This window comes from Zalophus californianus, chromosome 11, assembly GCF_009762305.2.
Source record: "Zalophus californianus isolate mZalCal1 chromosome 11, mZalCal1.pri.v2, whole genome shotgun sequence".
In the NCBI taxonomy this organism is placed as follows: domain Eukaryota; kingdom Metazoa; phylum Chordata; class Mammalia; order Carnivora; family Otariidae; genus Zalophus; species Zalophus californianus.
Window position 1 is genome coordinate 56,777,161 of NC_045605.1, and position 17,443 is coordinate 56,794,603.

At 56.0% G+C, this 17,443-nt stretch overlaps 1 protein-coding gene across 1 annotated transcript in view; it reads left to right on the top strand.

The window, feature by feature from the left end:
• Positions 1-910: 910 nt before the first annotated feature.
• Positions 911-17,443, top strand: part of ARRB1 (arrestin beta 1) — a 75,171-nt gene continuing 58,638 nt past the window's right edge. The window contains exon 1 of the mRNA XM_027578757.2: positions 911-1,050. Within this exon, the coding sequence (XP_027434558.1) occupies positions 1,031-1,050 (20 nt within the window). The 5' untranslated portion in view covers positions 911-1,030. The remainder of the gene's footprint in view (positions 1,051-17,443) is intronic.

A 17,443-nucleotide genomic window follows, 5' to 3' on the forward strand; every position in this document is an offset into this window, starting at 1 on the left:
CTGTATTAAGTATCTCACTTTATGTGTTTGGAGCCCTTTTGAGAGGGCTGGTGTCCAGTGTCACCCATAAAAAGCCATGAAGCTTACTAGGGGCCTTTCCATGGTGCTACCCCGCCAGGTCAGACTCCCAGGCCACAGCAGGCCAGCTCTAAGCTTCTTCCTTATCTCCTGTGCTCACTGCTTCCTCTTCCTGGGCAGCCACTGCCAATCCCCCTTGCGGGTCTCCGGCTCCCTTCCCACCCTAATCAGTTCCCCAGCGTTGATGGCTGCCTTCTCCTCCCCGCCTTGACCCCTTCTTCCTGTCCCTGTAGGGTTGTTGGGTGTTATTGCTCCAGAAGGGCGGGGATTTGGGGTGGGGGAGGGTGGGGCATAGGGCTAAGGCCGTGCCAGGCACCCGGGGTCTCCTACAGGCCCCCACCCCCACCCTACCAGGGGCGCCTCTGGGAGGGAGCTCGGCCTTGGGGTGGGCCAACCTTGGGCTTCCAGCCTTCCGGACACACAAAAGGTTGCCCCCGGCTAGCGCGGGGGAGCGCCCCAGGACACACGCACGGCTGCACAAAGACGTGCACACACCGTTCCATCACACGAACACACTCCCGAGTCAGCCGGAGCACACGGCCGTGCACACGCATCGCACACTCGCGTGCACACACGCGCACGTATAGACACCCCAGCGTGCGCCCTCACGTACACCAGACACACAGCGGGGTGCGCGGCCGTGTGGACCCCCAAATGCCGACTTCGGGGCCCTGACGCGCCCGCCGCCCTGCCCTGGCGCGCACACGCAGGCACACGCACCCTCCCGCACTGCTCCACGCCCCTGGCCGCGGCCCGGGCGCTGTGCGGCGCGGCGGGCGGGCCCGGGGCGGGGGCGGGGGCGGGGGCGGCGGCGGCGGCGGCGGCGGCGGCCGGGAGAGCGGAGGAGGCGGAGCAGGGAGCCGGGAGCCGGCTGGCCCGCGCTCCTCCTGCCGGCCGGGGATTTTCCAGCCTGGGCGCTGTCGCCTCGGACCTCCTGCGGCCGCGGCGGACCATGGGCGACAAAGGGACGCGGTGAGTGCCGGCGGCGGCCCGGCCGGGTGCCCGTGGGGGCGACCTGGGCGAGGGCGCGGGCGCGGGCGGGGGTTCCAGTCGGTCACCCCGGGAGCGCCGACGCCTGGCTCCGCGGCACTCAGCTCTCCTGTGCCGGAGGTCTCCTGTGTGTGTGTGGTCGCTGGCGGGGCCGTGGGGGCCGTGGGGCCGTGGGTGGGGGTACCGGGAGCGAGGACCCGGACGCCCCATCCGGCTCGCAGCCCGTCGCCGCCGCCGCCACACACACTCACACACACTCACTCGCTGCCGACACCCCGCACTGGGCAGCAGACTCAGAGACGCAAGGGGGCAGGTTAACACACAATGGCACACACGCTCCTGGAGACACACGGGCACACTCATCCATGGGCACACTCATGCTGGCACGCACACAGACATTCACTGCCACATGCTCATCGTGTACAGTGACACACCGTCACACACTCACTGGTACACACTCGTGAACACATTCTTGGGGACAGTCGTGTTGTCACTCACGGGTCACACTCCAGCACACGTCAGTTCTACCACACCTTCATGTTGGCGCACACATGTTGGCCTACACTGATACACACATACCCTGCCACTTGGCACTCGCTGTAACAAACACTCTGAGACATACCCTCACACACTCATGCTGGCACATATCTCCCCAGCCCCGTGTTTGCCAGACCCCACCAGCACGGACCCCCACAGACGCCTCAGACAAATGCCCCCACACACTGGCGCCCTGTGGTAACAAGTCAGCTGACCCTGGGGCTGCTGACACACTCACTCCGGTCCCCACATGGCAAGAAGTGGAAACACACACATCACACAGGGTGGCAGGCCCCCCAGAGCCTGGGAAACATGCATCCCCTCCGCTGTTTCCCCTCCCTCTGACCTCCAGAGGCCTGGGGTGGCTGGCTACAGTCTGTTTGAAGCAGGGGGTTTCCTGTCTCCTTAGGAGCTTGCCCTGGCTCAGAAAGGGAGAGGCTTTGCCTCTGAGATGGAAAACTAGGTCAAAATAGGGGAGGAAGCTGGGGCAGGGCAGCCCCTGGGGACAGCCCCTCTAGACCGTGACAAGCCCAGATCAGGCACTCTGGTTTGTTACCCGGCTTGTACCTCTTCACTCCGCCTACTCCTCTAAGGGCCAGTAGAAGCTTCTCCCTCTCTCCTCCCCCTCCCCCTTCTACAAGCCCCTCTTTTTCATTTTTTTCTTTCTTTTCCATCTTCTATCCTTGTGCCCCTCTTCTCCCTCCTCTCGTCCCTCTCTCCACCCTCCCTGTCTCTCTTCTTGCTTCCAGTAATTATGTATTGAGTGCCTGCTGTATACTAGGCATAGTATGGGGATCAAAGATGTGCAAGACCTATTTCTTCCCCAAAGGAGCAGATAGACTAGGGAGAAGTGACCCCAGTGGTCATCATGTTTTGTGACCACGAGAAAGTAATTTCACACTGACTGCCATCTGACACTCTTTCTCAACAGCATTAGAAAGATCCTCCAGAGATTATTTTCATTTTTCAGAAGAAACTGAGGCTTGGAGATAATTTAGAAACTGCTTCCCAGTCATCCTCCTGACAGCTCTTCAAGGAGGTTAATTTTCCTCTTCCTGTTTTCCAGAAGAGGAACCAGAGTGTTAGAGGTTACCTGACTTGCTTAAGGTCAGGGGGCGTGAGAAGCAGGGCAGAGGCTGGAGCCCACTTGGTCCATTTCTCTGTGGCTTGCCCTTGGGCACTGCCAGGCCCTTCATGGGCCCTGGGTTGAAGGCCATGGTGGGGTGCCCTGCTCTGTGTGTGGAGGCCCGGCTGGGAGGGAAGACTGCAGAAGATCGTGAGGCTTCTGCGTTCACCTTGATGACTAGTTCTCATTGCAGCTGGCCGGTACTGTGACCAGGTCTTTGTCCTCAGTAGGAGGATGTGTGACTCTCTCTTCTGCTATGTGCACGTCCCCCAAAGCCGAGATCCTCCTGACCATTGAGATGAGACTTTTCTCCCCGTGAGAGTTAGGAGCCTTTGCTCTTCTCGTTTATTCCTCCTGCGCTGCTTCGCCATCAGGGTGACTCAGCCCCTCTTGGGCCTTGGTTTGCCTCTCTGTGACTTGAAGAGGAGTGTCATTGCTCCCCATGCCGGCCTAGAGTGTCAGCAGGATGGGGATCCTGTGAGCATCCAGGTACCTGTTGGAGACCCTATCTTTGGAGTCAGGATCTTTTCCACGACTCCCCTGCTTGCCTCTAACTCACTGGGAGACCTTGGACATTTGTCTTTACCCTTCTGGACCTTAGTTTTCCTGTCCGCAAATTGGAGCTGTCAATGCTTAAACATTTCAAGCCTCTCTTGTGTTTATTGAATTTGCTGGGCAGGGGAAGAGGTGCTGCCCGAAGCCTGGAGTCCAGGCTTGGCTAAAGTCCATTCAATGAATGGTGGCCCTGCTCTTTCCCTCTCTCTCCCCTGTAGCCCCAGGAGGCCTCCTTCCCCCTTCCAGACAGGTTTCCTGAGTAATTTGGAACAGAAGGGCAAAATCAATAATGGGCTGTACTGTACCTCACTCCATAGGCCATGGGTTTCTTTCTCTGACCTAGAAGAGGAAACTGCAAATATCCCATACTCTAAGGATCAGGAGTCATGGCATCCATTCCTGCACTTGGACTCACCCCCCCCATATGAAAATGACAGAATTAGTCAGAAACTGTCACTGTCCTCTAGGAAGTCTAGGGGTCCGGGGGGAAGGAGGGGTGAGGCAAATGCCTGGATGGGATTAATTACAGGGCAGGTGGTATGATGATTGCTGTACCATGGTGCTCTGGGAGCACCTCCATTCAACAAAAGTTGACTGAGGGTCCGGGGCTGGGGCTTCAGAGGAAGGGCCCCATTCTGTCCCCGAAGGATTTAGAGCAGAGCAAGTGGTTACTTGTGACAGGTGCTGTAGAAGACCTAAGGGGGAGCCCCTGCCCCAGTCCCAGCAGGGGGCATGGTGAGGGAAGCTTTCCTGGGAAGGAGATGGCTTTGGAGCTACTGAGCTTCATCTGGAAGGATGAGGAGGCCAAGGCGGTGGCCCTGGGGATGTCATTCATGGCTGAGGGCACAGAACGTGCAAAGGCTGGGAGGCGTGAAGCACCCTATGTAGCCTGTGGGTTAGGCTGCTGATGATGGGTGAGCCTCAAGAGAGAAATACAGGCTCATTGGCAACCACCTGGAATGTCAGGCTAAGGAGAGAGGGCGTGGTGGTTCATGGGGGGAGTGTGAGACGAGGGATGGGGGCAGAGTTCCCTTGCAGAGGGACGCCTTTGGCAGTGGCAGGGGGTGGAGGGCAGAAGCAGGGAGACCGGGTGAGGAGGCCAAGGAGGAGCCTGGGAGAAGGCAGGATCTGAGCTAAGGTTGGGGAGGGGACGCAGCTGAGAAATATGAATGAGGAGGTGGTGTCCATTCGGGTGTCTGGTATGTGTCAGGAGACTTACATGCATGATCTCATTTGGTTCTCCCAGTGATCCTGTTGATGGAGGGATTGTGATTGCCTTTTGCAGCTGAGGAAACAGACTAGGAGAGATTAATGTATCCGCTGCCATTCAGCCGAGAAGCCAGCCTGTGTGTTCACAAAGCCCTCTGCTGCACCGTGCTTTCACCCAGAGGGAGAGGGCTGAATGGCCCACACAGCTGGCCTCCCCCACCTCCCTGGCAGCTCCACTCTCTAGCTGTGCATCCCTTCTGGTTCTTGCTGTTCTTCCTACCGCAGCGGCCAACACGAACGATCAGAGTTAGGTAACAGGAGGGACATCCTGAGAGGCAATGGGATGGGATGGAATTCTCATTCCTGCAGATGTTTGTGAAGTTTTCTTTGTTGGAAGGGGGGGAGGGCGGGTGTGATGGGGACATGTCATCCCCAGCTCTCTGAACCTTGGCTGTCATATCTCTTGGCGGTTAAGCCCTGTGTGACCTATCTTGGCTGGAACATGGGGAAGTTTTGTGGCTTTGTCCAGGGATGCTTCTGGGCTTGCTGGGAGTGGCAGTGTTGAACCTGACTTACCATCTCTGGTCCCCAGTCGAGGCTGGCTTCTGGGCTTCAGACTTGTCCACAGCGTGGGTGCTGTGGTGCAGGGCAGAGGTATGGCATGGGCAGAGAGGAGAGTTAGGGACAGCTGGGGCCTTGGAGAGCACCCATGCCTGAGGGGGAAGAGGAAACCAGCTTGGGCGAGACTCCTGGGAGTTAGCCAGAAGGCAGTGGCTGGTGACTTGGCGGTGGGGGGGGCTTTTGACGGGGTGGTAAGGGCAAAGCCGGGCCACAGGGGCACAGGGGAGAGGAGAGGACTCTGCTTTTCCCCGGGCTTGGAGCTGAGGTGGGTCTCATGGAGGAAGGGTGTGAGGCCCTGGGCTCAGGGTGGTGGAGACCGGGGGTGTGGGAACCTGGGGGCGTCCAGCTCAGCTGAGGGTGGTGGGAGGGACGCTGCAGAAATGTGAGCTGGTCACAGGCGAGGCTGTCTGTGCTGGCTCCTGAAAGAGGGGCATCTGACTCAGGCTGGGGTTCTTGGGGATGCCTTTCATGAGGACGTGCCTTCTGAGCTGGGTCCTGGGACATGGTGAAGGCCAAGGCATCTAGACGGAAAGTGCAGACAGCAGGTGCAGGTGCAGGCGCAGGAGCGTGTGCCATGTGGCTGCTGAGGGACGAGGCAGCCCTGGTAAGTAGGCCTATGGGTGCTGGGTGGGTGAATCTCATGGCAGTTTCTCACACACTTATTCATACCCCAGGTGTTTTTATTCCCCACTTGGTGAGCTCCTTGTGGTGTGGGGGCTATTTCTGTTTTCTGTTTGCTGGCCCATTATCCACCTCTGGGTCTGATTCACTGGAGATGCATGGTAAGGATTTGTTGACTGGACTGAATCCTTCCACCCCTTGCCTCTCCTATCAGCCCAGGGGCATCCAAAGGGCTAATATTAGGTCCTTCCCATTAGGGAATTTAAGGATGAAAGCCATGTTTCCCACATTAGGCTAGGTTTGGTGGGGGGAGAGCAGAGAGCCGGTTTCCTCCAGGTCCTGCGGAAGCGGGGGGTACCATCCTTATCAGAATGGGTTTCTGGGAGTGGAGCCGGTTTCTCCCCCATCAGACAGGCTTCTGCAAGAGGAAGGCCTGTCTCTCACATCAGACTGAAGGCTTCTGAGGGTGGGGCATGTCTCAGTATGAATAGGTATTATCTCTGATCATTTCAGGAACCCTCTCTGTTTCCTATGTGCAGGATGGGTCCTGCCCCAGGAGTGGCTGGAGCCCTAGTAGGGGGGTGTCCAACCAACGGAGGGGGTGGAGCAGGACAGGGTGGCTGCTTTTGAGAGGGGAACAAAGGAGTCTGTTGTCCCAGCCCCCTCCCTCCCTCCCTCCCCAAGGGGCCCTGGCAGGGTCATCTCTCTGGAGACGCCTCCTCCTTCCTGGGACGGGCCCCATCTTTAGTCCTCTTTAGAGGAACTGCTTGTTCCTTCCCAAGAAGACCTGGTGCCAGATGAGGCCGGGCTCCAGGGACTGGACCAGACAGGTCCTGGAGTTCTGTTCTGTATGGCTGAAGTCACGGCAGCGACTCAGTGGTTTTCCCTCTGCTCAGGACGGGCTTGGGACCACAGCTGATTCCATGGGGGCCCCTTGTACTTGGAGAGGGATCCGTCTGTTGGTCCGAAGAGCCTGGAACAAGGTGGGGGGGGGGCGCTCTGGCTGATGTCAGGTCCCCAGGAGACATACTCTTCACTCAAGGTCTGAGCGTTCAGTGGCGGCACGGCCCGCACGCACAGGTCTGGAAATGGAATGGGTACGGGCCTGGGTGAGGCCAAAGGGCCCTCCCATAGCGGTTGTGGGCCTCCGGCCCCACTGCTGGTCCTCCTGGGTTTTTTTGCAGCTTCTTCCTCCTTCTCCTGTGCCATTAACAGGCACAGATGTGTTTTGACAAAGGGGCAGGGGCAGGGGTGGGGAGTGGACAGCTGCGATGTGCCATCTCAGGAGAGTCCCAGAGGTATGCTCTAATGCTTAATCATTGCTGTGTGACCTTGGGCACCACATTCACCCTCTCTGGGTCTTGGTGTCCCTGGAGAAATCAAATGAGCCATCATGTGCAAGGAGGTAACTCTCCTTGAGTTACCCCTTTCGGTGTTCTGCTAGTGGGTTTGGGGGTGACCTTTCTTCCAGGGGGTGCCAGAAGTTGGGGAGAGGGCAAAGTTCAGGCCTCTGTCACAGGCCAGTGGGACAGAGACTGCAGGGGGGTGGGGGTGGGGGCCTGGGGGTGACTGTGGATTGTGCGCTCAGCCCACTGTGTGATCTGGTTAGCGTAGACTGATTAGTATAGCGGGTAGGCTTTAGGAAGAACCAGGTTTCCTGGTTGCAGATGTCAGCTCCACCTACTATTTAACCCTTTCTCTGCCATGGCACCCTCATTCACAGAATGGGGTAGTAATAGCGCCTGCAGAGGAGGTTGCCTCAAGGAGTAACTGAGTTGAAAGAGGTAAAGCTCAGGGATAAGTCCCTGGCCAAAGGGCAGTGTTATTTGAGGTTAGCTCCCTCACTGGGCTGCGAGCTCCCCCACAGAGGGACCCTGTTTGATTCACTCTTGAGGCCTCAAAGGTTTCAGCACAAGCCTGTTTCATCATTGGCCCTTAGTACACAGGCGGTGACCTCAGTGCCCTTCCTGTCTGTCCTTCAAGGCCTGGATCATATGTGGCCTCCTCCTTCGGGAAGTCCTCACTGATCACCAAGGGCCTTGTGACTTTTTCTTTTTCTTTCTTTTTTTTTTTTTGCCATTCTCTCTCTCTCTCTCTCTCTCTCTCATTCTTGGCACGGATCCACTCCCCCACATCCCCTACGTGTCCTGGTTATTTACATACTTGCGATGTCCCCTGTGTGAGACCAAGGACACCTGTCCTGAGTCTTTTGTCTCCGTACCTGTGTAGACCTGGCAGGGCGCACTGAACTCCATAAATATTTGTTCAGTGAAGGAGGCTGAATGTAGGTGTTTCACTGGGAAGAGATACACTTGAGGTTGGTGAGGACAATGGCACATCTTTGCCGACTTTGAAATATCTACAAGTGACTTTGTGTGTGTGCGTGACCCAAAGGGCAGGGGTCATTGGATGAGCAGCTTCACCTTGCTAGGAGAATGTGTTTTCTGATAACCAGAGCTACCCAGCACGGGGATTGGTTGCTCATTCCAGCCTTCTTGCTTTCGCTTCTGCTGCTCCCCCCATTTAGAATGCCGTCCTCACTTTGAGCCGCTTGCCCAAATCCTACTTCCTCAGTAAGTGCCCCAGCCGTGGAGCCATCCCTTGCTGGCCCCCAGAGTGTGGGTTCCATTCATCATCCCCCCCATCCTCAGACATTTCCTGAGCCTTTCTGGGTCTGGACTGTGGCATGGGCGAGTATGGAGTCTCTCTTTAGAATGGACATCTGGATCTGGCTACGGTATATCCAGTGTGGTTTGACCTGGCCTGAGGAGGGGACCATGGCTTCCGATGACCTGCCGGTGATCAAAGAGCTCTTTATGCAGCTGGAGAGATCTCCCCATTGGCTTCCCACTGGGCAAGTACTCAGAACCCACCTAATTACTGGGGACAGGGTTCTGGGCACTGGATCCAGCAGGCTGTGGTCATGATCAGCTAATTAAACCACCCAAGAACGGCTCGTTGGCCCTGAGGAGTGGAAGGAAGAAGGTGGGGGTAGTGGGGCTCAGAAGAGTGTGAGAAGGCAAGTGATGCTGTGAAGGAGGCTTCAGACACGGGGCCTGCAGGCAGAGCTGGGAAAAGAAAGCAGGAGGTGGGGAGGGAGGATCGGGGAGCAGGGAGAGAGGCAGACAGACAGACGGTTGAGAGAGAGTGCTATCTGGGGACAGCACCCAAGTGAGATAAATCAAGGGCAGGGGCTCTGACTTGGGAAAGAGGGACTCCACTTCTTCACTATCCCTCTGATACCATTAACGAGCTGCTTTTCCTCTTTGGACCTCAGTTTCTCCACGTGTCAAGAAGGAAGGAGAAAGGGCTTTGGCCTAGGAGGCCTTACGACGCTTTTCTTCTCAGTTCTACGGCTAGGAGGGGAGAGGGCATAGACAGCAACCTGTGTTCTGTGCTGGATAGCTTGGCTGCTAGCAGCCCTGTCTTCTGGAAGGGGCAGGCAGTGGGTGGGTGTGATCCAGGCCTGAGATTGAATGCCCGTAGTTTAGTTGGAAGGAAAGACTGTGCGTGGCAGCAGGCAAGCCCTTGGCCTCTGTCATGCCCTGTCCCTGTCCTCATGGCCATCCAGTGGCTCCCAAACTAGCGTCCTCAGTGGTGACCAGTGAGGGCTGTGCAGTGTCTCCCAATAGTAGCACCCCCAGGTGTATGGAGCTCCCCAAAGGTGGTGGTCTGGAGTGTGGATTTTAGAGTCACACAGAGTCGGGCGGCTTTGCTGTCCAGCAATATTGCACACCAGCTTCATGACTGTGGGGAAGGGTCTTAGGCTCTCTGGACGTCAGTTTTCTCGTTTGTGCGGTAGGTGTAATAATATCACCTACTGCATATGGTTGCTGTGGCCCAGAAGGTAGGGATGTGATGAAGCCCTCACTGTCATTCCAGCCCAGGAGTGGATCTCAGCTCTTCTCTCTGCTCCCCTGTCTCCCGCATCCCCACCTTCCTGTCCTGTTCGGTGCTGTGCACACAGCTGAGTATGCAGGGCTGGGGGGTTGCACCGGCCTAGAGAAGTTCAGATGATGGCAGGAAAGGGAAGTGAGATTGCCCAGGGCTGGAAGGGGCAGAGCAGGGTCTGCTGGGCAGCCTGAGTCAGCCTTTTGGCCCCTCACCATGGCAGACTGTCTAGGAGGAAGTGGGGAGAATCTGGGGGACAAGAAGCCAGGGGCAGGGGTGGGCCTTGTGAAGGGCCCCAGGCCTCTCTCCCGTAGCCCACACCCCCAGGCACTGTGATGGTGTCTGGAGCCAGGTTTTCTGCCCGGGAAGCCAGTAGGCCACTGACAACAGCCCTTCCTGGTTTCCAACCCCTAGCGGGGTGGGCAGGGGCGCGGGGCGGCGGGGGGGGGGGGGGGGGGGGGGTGCGTGTGCCTGCTTGGAGCTGAGACGCTTGGAAAGCAGCGCCTGCCTCCGAGGTCTGCTGAGGACTGGAGGAGAGGCAGCAAAGGAGGGAAGCAAGTCGCCTCCCCCTCCCCAAGCCTCTCCCTGCGGTGCTGGGCTGTGACATGCCAGGGCCTCTGACTCCAAGGAAGCTGGTTACATAAGTCGGCCCAACTCCCTGCTTCCTTCTTTTCTTCCCCTCCAGAGGGGCCCAGGAGGAGGCTGGAGTGCGTGGCTCAGGATTCCTGGGCCTGAGAGGTCAATGTGAGACGCCCCCTGCCTGGGCTGGTGGTACGCGTCGCCCACACCATTTCGGAAGCAGAGCTGTACGTGCTGCCTTAGCCTGGGGCCCGCACGCACGGCCCACCTTCCCACGCTCCTGTGAGCAGCTGCGAAGGGGAGAAGCCCTCATTAGAGGAAACAGGCTGTGCCCTGAGATAATTTGCCTGTGAAGTACCCCCAGAAGGGACCTGGCCTCTTTGCAGCCAGACGAACAAATAGCCAGCATTTTTCAGTGTGTTCTACTCAGTTCCACAAACATTTCTCAAGCGCTCGCTGGGTGCCAGGCCCAGACCTCTACTCAACACGTCCTGCCTCACCCCCCCCCCCCCCCCCCCCCGCCGCCCGTGGCCTGTCTCTCCTAGGGGGAAGCTGACTTGGGGAGCAGCTCTGCTCCTGTCTCCCACCTGAGACCTTCCTCAGAGGCCCTGCCCTCGGGGGCTGGGGTGGCGGGGAACCATGGGGGTTCCTCCCGGCTGGGTGTTTACAGGGTTGGCCTCTACCCTTTCTGTTCTGCCAACCCGGTCCTCCCAAGAAGGGACCAGTGAAGGAACACTTCTGTGGACCTGCCACACGGCAGGTCCTGGGCTGAGCATCTGACCCACTAAGAGGAGGAAACACGCAGGTCTCAGCCCTCCTGCTGCTCCTGTCTTTTGGGGGAGAGGAAATACATCATCACAATACACTAGAAGGAGGGGGTAACGTGGATTAGTTTATACTGGAGGCAGAGCCTGCTGAGTGGCTGAGGGTCAGAGGCAGCCCCTTAGATGTGGGGGACGCTGGAGCACCCTTTGGGTGGTGAGTCTGAAATGAGCCACAGGTGAAGCTTGTCTGGGTGGCATCTGTGACAGAGGTTTTCAGCCGGGACTGACTTCCTTCATCAGATACTCGAGAACCCACTATGTACCAGGGTCAGACACCTCAGCTGCTGTCAGTTAAGGGTACGCTGGGGCTACAGATTGTTTTTAAACAAAACAAAACAAAAAAAAATTTTAAAGATTTTATTCATTTGAGAGAGAGAGAGACAGAGGGCGCAAGGGTGGGGGGCAGAGGGAGAGGGAGAAGCAGACTCCTCGTTGAGCAGGGAGCCCGATCCCAGAACCCTGAGATCATGACCTGAGCTGAAGGCAGATGCTTAACCAACTGAGCCACCCAGGTGGGGCTGCAGACTGTTTGAGGGCACAAAATCTAGGGTGAAAGGTCAAAGTTCAGCCCCATGGCATCACAGTGAGTGTTTGGGCCTGGACAGAAGAAATGGGACAGATACAGGAGGAGACACCAGGTCAAGCAAACCCACTATCAGAAATGAGGCGGTTTGGGGGTCTTCCCCGGTCTCTTCTGGGGGAGGGCCACCAGAGCAAAGGCTTTCTTCCAGTGGAGGAGACCCTGCAGAGGGTCTGATGACTTCCTAGATGAGCGGTGGACATGAAATAGGAAACCACGTCTTACGAGAAACAGCTTTAAGCTTTGGGGCTGTGAGGTGGCCATGGAGCGGGGGACACTGTAGCTCTGAGGGCCGACTCTGGAGGCCAGGGGCTGCGTGGTGGAGAGAAGCAGTGGACTGGGGTTCTCACCTTCCCTGTACTGGTGGCTCTATTATCTCCGCTAGCTCCCTGTCTGTGGGGTTTTTCAGCCTCTGGGCATAAAGTTTCTGTTCTTTCTCTGTTTTATCTGTGCTAATGAAAGCACCCAGCACATTAGCAGGATGATTTTATTATGGGGCTTTATAGCCCCAGGGCAGTGGAAGAAACCTGGAAGCATTTTTAAACTCAGTAAGGAGAACTTTTTCTTTGCAACGGATTTTTTTTAATATCCTAAAAATGACAAAGATGATCACATGGCATAATAGAGTGGTTAATATGCACATATTCATTTCTCATTTAGAGGGCTGACTTCAGCAGCAAGGACTCAGTATGCATACTTGAGACAATCTGGTCAGCTCTGATGTTTTCACTCTTTTATTCACTCTTTTGCAGTCAATTTTGCCAAAAAAAAAAAAAATATGGTAAACGTTTTTGGTAAGAAGAACTTTCAGCCAAAGAACCATGACCCAGTCCCAGATCGAGTCCTGTCCCAGGCCACACAGCAACCTGGCTCGGCTTCTGTTGGAGTGTTTGGTTTGGGGGCAGAGGTGTGCCAAGCTCCTAATCTTAACCTTCAGAACACCCAACCTGATGGTGATGGATACAGGTCCCTCTCACCAAAGTTATTTTCTTCTCCCCATTCCACTGCCACTGGCTCAGGCCAAGCCCTGCTTCTGGTCTGGCCTGCTTCAGTAATCTTTGGGCTCAGTCCTGGTCCCTTTGCTCAGTCGAGACAACCCCCAAACCGTCCTCCTCTTATTCTGAAATTCACATCTGACTCCGTTTTTCTCCTCTGGCTTAAAAACTGGCTGGTCGGTCCCCATTTCCCATAGGACTGTCCACATTCTCCAGGGGCATTGGAGGCCCTCCACGGTCTATGCCAAACTTCCTTCCTGTGCTCCTTCCCCAGCTCTCCCCACCACCCTGGCTGCTCTCACTTTTTTTTGACATTCCTCCACAGTCTTCATACTTTCTCCGCACTGTGCCTTTGTTCGAGCCAGCCTCTCTGTCTGGAATGCCTTCTTCCTTTGACTGGTGACATCTCCCTTATATTTTAAGGTTGAACCTCACCTCAGTGTGGTTCAGTTGATGTGTTGTACTGAGCACCTTGCTGCATGCTTAGGCATGACACCTTCCCTTGACCGGGTGCCCCCCGCCCGGGCCGTCGGTGTCCTCCTGCATGTTCCTTTGCCCCTGCAGGCTTGCGGGATGGCACGGTCCATCACAGTTGGCTGCTGACATGTCAGTTTCCTGTGCTAGCGGGCAGACCTGTGTCTGGTACCTCTTGGCCCCCCAGCTTCTGATAGGGCTGGCCTAGCCACATGAGGTCTAGGTTTGCAGAAGTGAACTGAAACAAGAGTACAAGCCCCACACGCCCATGCAGATGGGCGTGTGTGCAAACACACAGAGACACACACTTCTGACACACATGGCTGTTGTACTCATATAAGTAGGGGCCAGAATTGGGTGGGGGTGTGAGTCAGGGAAGATTCCCTGGAGGAAGTGAGCCCAGAGCTGCTGACCCAAAGGAGAAGCACTCTTTCCCTCTTCTCACTTCCTTCCTGGCCCTGGTGCTGAGACAAAACAGCTGACACCGGCTGTGGAAAGGGAAATGTTAGTATTGTGAATTTGGGGGTTGGGATCTCCTAGGTTGGAGGTGATTAAATCAGGCACGTGCCTCCCTCTTTCCCTCCCTCCCTCGGGTAGGTAGTCCCTCCCCCCATTCCCAGGCTCCTTTATCCCCTCCCTTCCTTCTCCTCCTCTCCTCCTCCCTCCCTCCTCCCTCCCCTCCCTCCCTCCTGCCCCACCTCCCTCCCTTCACCCTCCCCTCCCTTCCTCCCTTCCACATATATTTTCTGAACCTCTAGCACATGCCAAATACTGGCGGCTACAAAACTGATTAAATAAAACATATCTTTATATTTTTCTGTCTTCTTGATGTTCATGTTGGAACCTGCCCTTTCCTTTGTCTGCCTCAGTGGATCTGAGTTCAAGTGTTGGCATGTCACTGATAGCTCTGTGAGTCTGGGCAGGCCAAGGCACTTCTCTGAGCTCTAGTTTTCTTTCTTTCTTTCTTTCTTTCTTTTTTTTAAAGATTTTATTTTATTTATTTGACAGAGAGAGAGACAGTGAGAGAGGGAACACAAGCAGGGAGAGTAGAAGAGGGAGAAGCAGGCTTCCCCCCGAGCAGGGAGCCCGACGTGGGGCTCGATCCCAGGACCCTGGGATCATGACCCCAGCTGAAGGCAGACACTTAACAACCGAGCCACCCAGGCGCCCCTGAGCTCTAGTTTTCTTACGTATACGATTGCGACAATAATACCCTCCTCCTAAGATTGCAGTGGATAATGTGTGTGAGGCGCTGAGGGGGTGCGGGGCCGGTGCCTTGGATTGTAGTTCCTCATTGAGTGAGAGCCACTCTCCAGCTGGAAGAAGGAAGCCCTTCCTTCCAGTGTGTCCTCAGTGGCCAGCCCAGGGCCAGGCAGACACTATAGCAGCCTGATCTATGATCCCAGTTTTCCTGGGACTGCCTCAGTCCATCTTGGGAAACTCCTTTGTCCTGGGTGAATGTGGACAGCTGGTCACCCTACACTACATTCTCCATAAGGTTTGTAGAGTGGATACACATATATGTGAGTGAATGGATCATGAGGGAAGGACAGAGCTGGGACTTGGGCAAGCAAGAGCAAGCCCTGGGCAGTTGGCTTGTTGGGTGAGAGGTGGGCTCTGTGCAGGGTCTGGATGGCCAGGAAGGTGGGAGGTGGGATGTAGGCACGAGGCCTTCTGCTGCTTGGCAGCATGTGGGGGAAGGTCCAGGCCCCGAGTCTGCGAGGCTGTTGCTTTCAAGCAGGTTTCAGGCTTCCAAGGCCTGGGCACTCTTTCTCTGACACATCCAGAGAGGAAAAGGCAATTGCTGATCCCCTGTTTCTAGGAAGGCCTGTCATAAGCCACTAGCTGTTCATTTGCCGCAGAAGCTGGAGACCTCGTGTTCTTCACATGACACACTGTGTTCTGGCATGTGTGCCTCCTGAGCTGCGCACTCCAGACCGTGAAAGAGCCTGGGCAGAGGACTGCGCTGGGAGACGGGAGAGCAGGGCCATAGTCCTGTTCCCCAGTCCTGGCCCAGAGACTGAGCGAGGCCTCAGTTCCCCACCTGTCCCCTGAGGATCCAACCCTTCCTTGCAGGGTGTCTGTGAGATACCACTTGTGAAGGTCCCTTGGCATGTCGAGCCCAGAGTAGGCATATGGTGCGTGTCCTCTGTTGTCCCTTTCTGTAAATGGGGACAATACACCTGGCTCTGCATACCTTCCAGTGCGGATGTGTGGGCCAAATGAGAAGCGGGATGTGGGAACACGTGGTAAACAGTGTCATAGCCTTCAAATACTTGGGGCTGGGGTTCTTGGTAGGGCTGTTTCTGGGTTCCAGGCACAGGTGGGGATGACCCTGCCCTCCCAGGCATGAAGGTCCTCCTGGGGATGTGCCCCAGGATCACAGAGAAACCCAGCGGTGCTGTCCATGTGAGCATGCGCACTCTGCGGGGCGGTCCTGTGCTCAGATGAGCTCTGCTTCTTCTGAAACCATGGCAACAGGGAGACAGACAGACAGACTTGGTCCAGTCTCAGGGAGGGTTCCGTCGCAGCAGAACGCGTGACAAGAAGAAGGAATGTCCTCCGGAGCCTCCTCTGTCTGTTGGGCTGGAGGCAGGGCCTTTGTGAAGGCGGGTGGTGTTCGGATCGCCTCTGGGCCCTTCCTCCAGCCCAGGGGCGGACTCACCATGAGGCTGGTGCGGCTTCAGCTTCAGGCCCTTTGTGCTCCAGGGCCCCTTCCGAGACCTAGCGCTGTGTCCACGTGCTCAGACGTTTTGTGAAAGGTGCAAAAGGAAGGTATTTGTGTACTCTCCTTCTTCTTCTTCTTCTTCTTCTTCTTCTTCTTCTTCTTCTTCTTCTTCTTCTTTTTTTTTTTAAAGAGGGCTTCCAAACTCTATGATCTCATTCAAGCCTGGATCTGCCCCTGCTCAGGCCGGGTGGTCCTTTGTGCCGGGATGTTGGTGCCATGTCCCTGCGTGTGCTTGGGGAGGTCTCATCCCACACATGCGGACCTGGTCATCAGTTACAGCCCTCCCTGCTGAGGCAGGACCTGAACGTCATCTGGGGGAGCCAGTTCCAGGCCAGACCCAGCTGCAGATCTCCCTGGCTGTGTAAAGAAGAGACTGGAAAAGTCCTTCTGCCCTCAGTCTTACTCGTCTGTAACATGGACATCATCCCTACCTGAAAAGGCTGTGGAAAGGTTTAAATAATGTACCTCAGGTGAAACTGCCTAGGACAGCCCCAGGCTTGTCGCGGGAGCTCAGTAAATGTTGGTGTAACCTGGATAGAGATGGGCAGGGGGTGGGGTGGGGAGGGTTGGGGGAAGGGGGTGGGGGGCACCCCTTCTGTTGGGATGGAAGCAGCCTGCTGTCTGATTCACCTGCACTGCACTGTGCCTGGTGCTAGGTGCTGCGTGCGCAGATACGGACAGCTGGGGTGGGGTGCTGGTAGTCAGATGAGCTAAGAGGGTGAAAAGGGTTTATAAGCTGTGAAGTGCAGTTTTCTGGGAAAGGGCTATTGTAAACTGAGTGGCCCTTTGGTGGGGGAGGGCAGAGTGGAAATCTGGACCGACCTTTCTTGCTCCTGCGGGGTGAGAGGTCACCAGCCTGACCGGTTTTGTTTGAGAGAAGCAGCCCAGGCAGGCAAGCCTGACCTTTCCTGCTTAGAAGGGAAACCAGGCCAGCAAGGTGCGTGGCTTCCCACATCCTGCACCCTCAAGCAGAGTTGGGGAAAGGGGAAGCTAGGTTAATGGTGGTGGTCCTGTCCCTCCCAACTTCAGCGCCCCCTTCAGGGAGTGGAGGGAAGGGCAGTGGGTGGGGCCTAGCGGGAAAGAATAGAAGCTTTGGTGTAAGGCTACACGTTTCACATCCCACCACTAGTGCTTATGTCTGTGACCTTGAGACAGTTATGTAATCTTTATGAACCTCTGTCTTCCTATCTTTATTTTTTTTTCACTTTTTTTTAAAGATTTTATTTATTTATTTGAGAGAGAGAGAGAAACAGCATGAGAGGGGAGAAGGTCAGAGGGAGAAGGAAAGGGCCTCCAGGCCTCCCGCTGAGCCGGGAGCCTGATGTGGGACTCGATCCCGGGACTCCGGGATCATGACCTGAGCCACCCAGGCGCCCTTCTTATCTTTAAAATGGGGGTGATAGTATTCTCTCCCCACTGCCTGGGTTATAGTAAGGCCTAAATGAGATAATGTAGGCCTTAGCACCGTACCTGGCACACAGTGGGTGCTCAATAAATACCGATCATCCCTCCCTTCTCCCCCATGACCCTCATCAAGCTGTCTTGCGTTCTACTCCTTTATCCATTTGCGCATACCCTTGGTTAGACTGGGCTCCCAGGGGGCAAAGGTTATATATTTTATTCATCCATCATTAC